Here is a 9,427-nt window from a genome sequence, read left to right as displayed (position 1 = left end):
AGAGAGAGAGAGTTAGAAACATCGATGAGAGAGAAACATCGACCAGCTGCCTCCTGCACACTCCCCACTGGGGATGTGCCCGCAACCCAGGTACATGCCCTTGACCGGAATCGAACCTGGGACCTTTCAGTCCGCAGGCCGACGCTCTATCCACTGAGCCACACCGGTTTCGGCGGCGCCTTTTCTGCAAGATACTGTTTTCTTTATGAGGGGAACTCTTTAAGCGTAACTGCTTGTATTTATGGGCATAGTGTGTCCTGTGCACTTAGCGTCTTCCTGTGCACGTGCCGTGTTTGCAAACATGGGGTATATATACCTGAAGGTCATTGCTCGGCTGCTAGAACCTCACGCCAGCACCTGGCCTTTGAATCCACAGGCCAGCCCCCAAACTGGGGTATATATACCTGAAGGTCATTGCTCGGCTGCTAGAACCTCACGCCAGCACCTGGCCTTTGAATCCACAGGCCAGCCCCCAAACTGGGGTATATATACCTGAAGGTCATTGCTCGGCTGCTAGAACCTCACGCCAGCACCTGGCCTTTGAATCCACAGGCCAGCCCCCAAACTGGGGTATATATACCTGAAGGCCGTTTCTCCCTTTGTTTGCAGGTCTGCTGAATATTGTGATGGAACCTTTTTTCAAAAGAGAAGTTTTTGACACCTACCTTGTTCCAATTAGCATCAGTTATGATAAGATACTGGAAGAAACCCTTTATGTGTATGAGCTTTTAGGGGTGCCCAAGCCAAAGGAATCGACGACCGTACGTAAAGGATGGCCACGCCTGCGTTTATTGGGAGTTAGGGGAAATGCTCACTTACAGCTCAGCCAGTTTCCTCATTTGCTTCTTTGGTTTTCCTCCCCCTGTTGCGATGCTGTTAGGGATTGCTGAAAGCCAGGAGGATTCTCTCGGAAAACTTTGGCAGCATCCACGTGTACTTCGGAGACCCCGTGTCGCTTCGATCTCTGGCAGCTGGGAGGTTGAGCCGAAGCCCGTATAACCTGGTCCCAAGGTGCAAGACTGGTGTTTTCATAACCGCGTTAGAAACAGGGATGAAAAGCTGGAAGTGTGAATTGTGACTTTTTAAAAAATATCTTTTTATTGATTTTTTAGAGAGAGAGGAAGGGAGAGGGATAGAGAGAGAAAAATGCCACTAAGAGAGGAACATCATGGATCAGCTGCCTCCTGCCTCCTCCTGAGGATGGAGCCCACAACCTGGGCATGTGCCCTGACAGGGAATTGAACTGGCGACCTCCTGGTTCCTGGGCCAACATTCAACCGCTGAGCCACACCGGCCGGGCTGAATGGTGATTCTTGACTACAAATGTGGTTATTTGAGGTCATGCATCAGGGAAGTGGAAAGCCTCAAAGAAGAATTATATGCTTGGCAGAAACGATTAGCTGTAGGATGTATATGTCAAATACGCAGGCAGACTGTTCGCTCTTCTCAGGGGAGCCAGCACCCGACTATCTTAAAAGTGGGGAGAGCTACAGGGGTGCCAGCCAGCGAATGGATGGACCCGGTGGACCCGCATGGGGTGTGCTGAGTGTGACTGGATCCCAGAAAGGATTGTGTGTCACGAACGGGGGTGAGTTTCTGTCTGTAACTGCTTCTGTCTCTCCCTTGTAGGTACATCCCTCAGAAGCAGTCGGAGGACACGCAAGCCTTTGTCACTGAGGTCGCCTACAGGATGCAGCTCCTGCAGATCCAGAACCTGGTGCTGAGCCCGTGGGTCCTGGTGGCCACCGTCCTGCTGCAGCACCGGCCGGCCATGGACTTCGACGCCCTGATGGAGAAGACGCTGTGGCTGAAGGGCTTAACCCTGGCCTTCGGGGGCTTCCTCATGTGGCCCGGTACGTAGGGGTCATTGCTCGGCTGCTAGAACCTCACGCCAGCACCCGGCCTTTGAGTCCACAGGCCACACCCCCAGCACCGCTGCGTCGCAGGCCTGAGGCCCCCAGCAGGGACCCCACCTGCGTTTCGCCGTTGGCCTGAACCAACTGTCCTGTGTGTAGACAATGAACCCGCTGACGAGGTGATCCAGGCCAGCCTCCTCCTGCACTCCAACATCGTCAGCCTCGACAGGGACCGCGTGGCTCTGAAAGTGGACGCCAGGGACTCGGAGGTGGTGGACGGCCTCATCTACCAGCACATCACGCTGCTCATGTGCTCGGCCTACAGGAACCAGCTGCTCAACGTCTTCGTCCGGCCCTCCTTGGTGGCTCTGGCGCTGCAGGTGGCTGGCGGGGGCAGGAAAGGTAACTCGGGAACGTGGTCTGGAACCGGGGAGGAGGCCTGGCCCTTCCGTGCTGTGTAGGGAGCAGCACCGGGGAGGAGGCCTGGCCTTCCGTGCTGTGTAGGGAGCAGCACTGTGTAGGGAGCAGCACCGGGGAGGAGGCCTGGCCCTTCCGTGCTGTGTAGGGAGCAGCACCGGGGAGGAGGCCTGGCCCTTCCGTGCTGTGTAGGGAGCAGCACTGGGCCTCGTACCCCTCCTCCCACCTGTGCAGCCCACACCCCAGCCCGGAGCGGGGCCCGTGCACGCGGAAGTTAGGTTTGTCCCTGAATACACGCCCATCTGCCTGGAGCTGGGGACTTGGAAGGACCTGAGCGCGCTCACGGCACAGCAGACAGGACGTCTCTGGGTGGCGGGCGGGTGGCGCTACGTGTCAGGAGAACAAGAGAGAGTCCTCTGTTAGTGTGTCGCGTGCATGCCTGTGCGAAGGGTGGAACCAGGGGCGTAGAGGGATGAAGAAACCATCTCTCTCCTCTGCCGGGGTCGGTAAAGGGACGGTCCCTCGTGTCTAAGCAGTGGGGCTTCTCAGCCCAGACTGCCTGCCTGGAGCAGGGGTGGGGACGTCCAGCGGGGGCTGGGCAGGCCTGTGAGATCCTCTGGTCTGGCCCTGCCAAGGCCGCACGGGCGGTTGATGACACGTCTGACCAAACGACGGGCTGACTCCAGCGGGTGAGTTTGTGTGGCCTGAGAAAGATGTTAATCTCCACGTGGCCCTCGGCAGGAAGCGGTGCCCCGGCCCTGGACGGAGGCTTGGTTGCCGTCTAGAGTCACCATTGGAAGTGCGGGGCGCAGCTGGCGCTCGGGCACAGGGGGCTGGGGGTCGCTTTCGTTGGGGCCTCCCCTCTCATCCCCGAGGGCGGGAACGTGCCTCGGAAGCTGCGTTCGGAGTGTCCTGGACTCCTCGCCACTCCCAGGTGCTGATTTTCTGCAACGAATGCCTTTCCAGAGGACGTCTACTGCTCCTTCCGCTTCCTGCGTGATGTCCTGTCGGACGAGTTCATCTTCCTTCCGGGAAACGCAGTGAAGGTACATCTTTGCCGCCAAGGAGCGAGCGCGTGCAGTGCGAGTCCTGGGGAGGCCGGGCACCGTCACAGACGGGTCTTCCCTCCCTTCGGCTTAAAGTCAGCCAACTCCAGTTCGATTCTGGGTTAAATTTATCAATAACAGGGATTATTTGGTAAGAAGAGGGTCATTCTTTAAACGGTTAGTGCAGCTACTGCAAATCAATCAACTTGAGCTTGCTGGAAGTTTACCAACCCGCACGCCTGTTCCTGGTAACAGCTGTTGGCATGAGGGAGCCTTTTGCTTTAAGAGCAGAGAGTGTGGTCCTGCCTGGCAGGGCAGCAGCTGGTGAGGGACCAGGCTGGAGCTGAGTGTGGGGTGGGGAGCCCGGGAGAGAGGGGTGGGCTTTCTGGGCACTACTCCGGAGAGGGGGCGGGGCCTTTGGCGCATAGGGCCTGAGGTTCTAGGACTTGCTGTGCCCTCCTCTCGGAGGAGCGTGTCCGCGAAGGGGAGGAAAAGCCATCACCCAGGTGGTGCCTCTCGGGCTGAGTCTTGGAACCAGTGCTTCCGTGGCCACCGCGTAACAGCCGGAGCCTCGGGAGGGGCTGAGCTGGCGTCTCGGCTCTGCGCCCCGGCTGCACGCACAGGCGGCGCGTCCTCACTCAGCGGGTCCGTCTGTCAGGCCTGAGGTTCTAGGACTTGCTGTGCCCTCCTCTCGGAGGAGCGTGTCCGCGAAGGGGAGGAAAAGCCATCACCCAGGTGGTGCCTCTCGGGCTGAGTCTTGGAACCAGTGCTTCCGTGGCCACCGCGTAACAGCCGGAGCCTCGGGAGGGGCTGAGCTGGCGTCTCGGCTCTGCGCCCCGGCTGCACGCACAGGCGGCGCGTCCTCACTCAGCGGGTCCGTCTGTCCCCCCCCCAGGACTTTGAAGAAGGCTGCTACCTGCTCTGTAAAAGCGAGACCATTCAGGTGACAACGAAGGACATTGTAGTGATAGAGGAGGGAAAGCCCGTGTTCGAGTTTTTAATAGAACTCTTCAGGCCGTTTGTGGAGTGCTACCAGGTATGTGACTTCCAGAAGCTGCATCTAAGATCCCCACCCGCTACTACTCTGGCCTGAAGGACAGGTGTCTCCCCAGCTGCCCGGGAGACCAGGAGACTGATCCTGGGATGAGGGGCTTCGCCCGCGAGGGGAGAGAGACCCTGCTCCCTGCGTACAGGCGGCGGCTGGGTCCCATCAGACCGGGAGGACCGCTGAGTGGCACAGTCTTCCTGTGACCACGGCCTCGCCCAGGTGTTGCCATGCTTGCCCCACAGTGTGGGTTCAGTCTGTAGCGCGGCGTTTGACACCCAGTCGGCACTTAGTAAACGCAAGGTCTGCCTGGTACAGTCAGTGGAAGGGAAAGGAGAAGTTCAAGTGCAAGTAGCTGAAGTTGGAGCTCTCGGGAGCGAGTCAGGAGGGGCTGCTGTGCACGTCCGCAGGGAGAGCGCCGCATGCAGGGGAGGCGGGTTGTTGGGGATGGAAACGTTAGAGGCCCCGCCTGTCTGTGGCTCTGAGCTCAGCACTGCTGAGGGCACGGCCGCCTGCCCGGCGAGGCTGCTGCGGTCAGGGAGGTGGCCCTTGCCGGCCTCCGTGCTCAAAGCCCTGCCCTGCTCTGAGTCAGGGCACATGCCCACGTTGGCGGACACATCCCCAGTAGGGGGCGTGCAAGAGGCAGCTAAATCGATGTTTCTCTCATCGATGTTTCTAACTCTATATCCCTCTCCCTCTCCCTTCCTCTCTGTAAAAAAATCAATAAAATATATTTTTTAAAAAATAAAATAAAAAAATAAAAGCCCTGCCCTTAGCTACTGGATAAATTCTGTCTCTACCTTTCCTGGTAGAAATCATCAAGTATCTTAGGGTCTAGCAGGTTTTAGAGAAAAAAAAATTACAAAAGCCTGGCCCCTCTTTTCCTAGCAGCACAAGGTAAATGAACTTAACTTCACCATGAAAGTGAGAAAGTCTGTTTCAATCAGTGTCCACACTACTGCAGCCTGTTTCCTACCTGTGAGCAGTGATAGCAGCTCAGTAGCGCTCCTGAGAATCCCGGAGCCTAAAAAGAAAAAACTAAACAAAAACAAGGAAAAGCACCCGCAGCCCGCGTGTGCCCAGGGCTCTGCGTGCGGCGGCCACGCTCGGGGTGCCGCCTCGGCTCCGCAGGGGGCGTGGGACTGTCCACTGCGCTGCGTGTTGGCCGCCCTTTGCCTCTTCCTGAGCCCCCCGTCCTCCTCCATGCAGATCATTTGCAGACACCTCCTGGAGGAGGAGAAAGACTGCTTCACGGAGAAGGAGTACCTGGCTCGGGTCAGGACGTTCACCAGCCAGCTCCTCGATGAAGGTCAGTCCCGCCTGTGGCTGCTGGCCACCTCCGCTGGGAACAGAGCGGCCCCTCACGCCTCCCCTCTGTTGCAGGCGCCTCGCAGTGTTACGACGTGCTGTCCTCGGACGTACAGAAAAATGCCTTGGCAGCCCTGGTGCGGCTGGGCGTGGTGGAGAGGAAGAAGGTGTAAGTCTGGGCTCCCGCGGGTGCTGACGGGTAACGATGAGCGGAGGCCAGAGCCACGCAGGAATGTCCGATCGAGTCGCACGCACTGGGCTCCCTCATCCCCTCCCCTTTAGCACGTCAGGGTGGGTGACACTGCGCACACCGCGGGGCAGAATGGAAGGATGTGCAGCAAAGGAGAAGGTGCTGCCAGCCAGCGTTGGGCGTTGGCCCACCACTGAAATGCATAAGTTACAGGAAAGATTGGGGGAGTGTCGTGTGGTGTGTGTACATTTACATGCACATACATGGACAGTACATCAGCACACACGAGTGTGTAGGGAGGTAGATACGGACTCTCTGAGTGAATGGATGTAAGAACGATAATGCTTAGGGGTCAGCTCTCCCAGCGTGTCTCTCAAGTGGCCGGAGGAGGAAGCAGAAGCCAGGGAGGACAGGAAGGAGCAGGGAGCCTTCCAGCTGCTTAACATTGACCTTCAGGAAACTGTTTAAAGGCAGCCTTGCTGGACGAGAGGAGATAAACCAAAGACCTTATATATATGCACAGCCATGGACACGGCGTAGGTGGCAAAGATCTGGGGGCTGGGTGCAAGGGGGAAAGGGAGGAAATGGGAGATACCTGTAACACTGGCCACAATAAAAAATGTATTTTAACAGAGAGAGAGTCCTACTATGTAGAGAAGATAGTCCTACTATGTGTCTAGTGAAGGTGGCAGTTCCCCCCAGTCTATGCAGTAAGAGCTGTTCCTTTTTCTCTTAGAAATAACGACTGTGTATTTAATGTGAACGAAGCCGCCGCAGCAAAGCTACAAGAAATGCTTGGTGAGTACATTCAATGAAGTGCAATCGGCTTCCGCGTGACGTTTGCCCACACAGAGTGAAACAAGGAAGTGTGCTGCGGCACGGACACGTACCAAAGTGGACAGTTGAGTCTTAATATACACAGGGAACTATTATGTCACCTAGAATTTTCTCACGGAGACTAAGGAGAAAGTGCGAGGAAAATGACCAGAGAAAACACAAGTGTGAACGAGGCAGCTCAGACGTAGAAGGTGGTCAGCCCCCGCCTGCCCGCTCGGTCCGGGATCTGGACCCTTTGCATCTGGCATTGGGCGTCGAGCACGCACCTCTCTGATCCTTGGAGAGTCACCCAACCCTTACCCTTCAGCAGGTCTATCAGCTCACAGAGAAGTGGTCCCGCCAGGAAGGCAGGGCGTGTAGGGGCTCCAGGAAGAGTAGAGGGACCTAAGCAGAGATCAAGGCCGGGGCAGGGAGAGGACACTGCTCATAGGAGTGACGGGTAGTGTTAGGACGGGCGATGTCAGCATTTGAAAAAACTGACGACATTGACCAACGCTCTGGTCACGGAGTAGGATTCTTCCAGTTGTCGTTTTGCGCCCGAGCCTATTTGGTACCTTAGTCAAACCCGCGGGGAGGAGCTTTCGTGGTGCCTGTTGGGATGAGGGGAAGGCAGGATGGGCATGTGGTGAAAGGAGAGGGGGCAGCAGAGGGCAGAGGGTAAGAGGGGCAGATAACTGACACAGACCTCGTGTTGCGAGGCGATGGGATTGATTTCTTATGACGGAAGCCAGTGTCCTATGGGTGAGGCCGTAGTGGACTGGAAGTTCAGGAAACGTGCCCGGGTTCACCTCCTGCCTCTGCCCTGGCCCAGGGCGCTGGCTGTGCCCACCCCTCTCTGCAATGACGCTGCTTCTGCACAGGCCCGTGTGCTCACAAGGCCTCTTCTGCGCATGGAAGAGCAAGCTCTCCGGTGTCTCTCCTCATAGGGCACTAATCCCCTCGGGCCAGGGCCCCAGCCCGCCTGTAAACTGCACAGTGGCAGCTGTTTCTCTCTGCCTGTGGCTGAAACATCGCATGAGCATCAACTCAGTGTCACGTCATGAGCTGTCTCTTTCTTCCGCAGATTGTAAGACGCCAGTAGGAAAACCAGTAACTGCAAAACTTTAATGACTGCCAAGCAGCTGTGGGACTGTGGCCGTACAGTTACTGTCATCCAAGGACTCTTACAGCCAATGGCGTGAAGCAAGAGCCTCTCTCCTCCTCCCAGGACCCAGACCGAGGCTCCGCGGGAGGAAGGGCACCGCTTACAGCCTCGGGCGGCATCTCCACCCACCACAGGACTTAAAAGGCATTTGTATCAACTCTGTGTGTTTTAAAATAAAATAACCTTTTGGAAACATGTTGGAAAACAAAGCCCAGCGCCTGTCACTCACCCGCACCCGCACCCGTGCTAACTTCTACAGATTTCTGACTTAGCGCGACATCGCACTAGAGGCTGTGGCTGGGAGAGCCACGGGACGCGTGTCACTGGCATTTCTCACCCCAAACAAGGACACGGTCCACAGAGATACGGTGAGTCCCCACCGGACGTAGTCGGGAGGTTCTTGGAAATGGCGACTTCAAGTGAAACATTTAATGAAACCAGTGTCACCACAGGCTAGTTGATGCAAACAAGCGTTAAGTCCTGTCGCATATTTCTGGTCACATGGACATCACCAAATTTGCAAGTAAAAACCCAGCCCGGCCGGTGTGGCTCAGTGGTTGAGCGCCGACCTATGAACCGGGAGGAGTGCTGGTGGGAGGCAATCATCTATGTGTCTCTCACATGAATGTTTCTCTCTCTTCCCACCTTCCTTCCACTCTCTCTAAAAATCAATGGGAAAATATCCTCAGGTGAGGGGAAGGAAGGGAGGGAGGAAGGAAGATGGCAGCCCTGAGGTGTCCCCAGGTCCCTTCTTCTTCTTCTTTTTTAAATATATTTTTATTGCTGTCAGAGAGGATTTCAGAGGGAGAGACAGAAACATCGATGAGAGAATCATTGCCTGCCTCCAGCACACCCTGCTACTGGGCATCGAGCCCACAACCCTGGCATATGCCCCTGAACCTGGGACCCTTCAGTCTGCAGTCTGATGCTGTATCCACTGAGCCAAACTGGCCAGGGCCAATTTTTATTTCCTTAAAAAATAAAAAAACTCCCGCAGTTCAGTAGATTGAGCCTAGTCCTGTGCACCAAGAGGTCCCAGTCCGGGCGGGCTCGATCCTCTCTCATCAATGTTTCTATCCCTCTCCCTTCCTCTCTCTGAAATCAATAAACCATATTTTAAAAATCTTTTTTAAAACTCTATTTCAATAACAAGAACATAAATCGTGATGAAAGAGACATAGCAGAACATGGTAATAGCAACCAGTTTTATCCAGTGTAAGAAAAACTGTCAGCTTTATTTTGATAAACATTTCAGACTTCCTCATCACACCATTCCAATAGGCAAAATGTACATAGGCGACTTCATACTGCATGTCAAGTCCCAACTCCCACTCCCAGGTAAGCAAGTTGCAAAATACAAATGCGGATCATGTCACTCTAGGTAGTATTTTAAACAAAAATAAGCGAGTATTCTGCACTTACGTGACATGAGGCTTTAATAAAACAAAAAAAGAGAGAGACTTAATTCCACAGGGTGTCTTTTTTCAACAGGAATGAGGGCAATCAAGTCTGTGACTCGAAGCACAAGTGACAGTATTACCTGTGAGGCCAGCAAAGGCGGCCATCAACCCGTCAGTGGTAGAT

The 9,427-nt window shown here is 55.4% G+C and overlaps 1 protein-coding gene across 1 annotated transcript in view; it reads left to right on the top strand.

Annotated features, from left to right (window-relative positions):
- Positions 1 to 8,048, top strand: part of GNPAT (glyceronephosphate O-acyltransferase) — a 19,643-nt gene extending 11,595 nt beyond the window's left edge. Inside the window, 11 exon segments of the mRNA XM_006758639.2 lie at positions 192 to 218; positions 571 to 761; positions 881 to 1,011; positions 1,630 to 1,853; positions 2,016 to 2,258; positions 3,240 to 3,319; positions 4,215 to 4,355; positions 5,574 to 5,673; positions 5,748 to 5,841; positions 6,599 to 6,660; positions 7,763 to 8,048. Of these exon segments, the coding sequence (XP_006758702.1) occupies positions 192 to 218; positions 571 to 761; positions 881 to 1,011; positions 1,630 to 1,853; positions 2,016 to 2,258; positions 3,240 to 3,319; positions 4,215 to 4,355; positions 5,574 to 5,673; positions 5,748 to 5,841; positions 6,599 to 6,660; positions 7,763 to 7,806 (1,337 nt within the window). The 3' untranslated portion in view covers positions 7,807 to 8,048.
- Positions 8,049 to 9,427: the final 1,379 nt, after the last annotated feature.

The sequence above is a fragment of the Myotis davidii genome, unplaced genomic scaffold (assembly GCF_000327345.1).
Source record: "Myotis davidii unplaced genomic scaffold, ASM32734v1 scaffold295, whole genome shotgun sequence".
Taxonomy (NCBI): domain Eukaryota; kingdom Metazoa; phylum Chordata; class Mammalia; order Chiroptera; family Vespertilionidae; genus Myotis; species Myotis davidii.
Note: the sequence above shows the minus strand (reverse complement) of the source record. Positions and strands in the feature narration are given on the sequence as shown.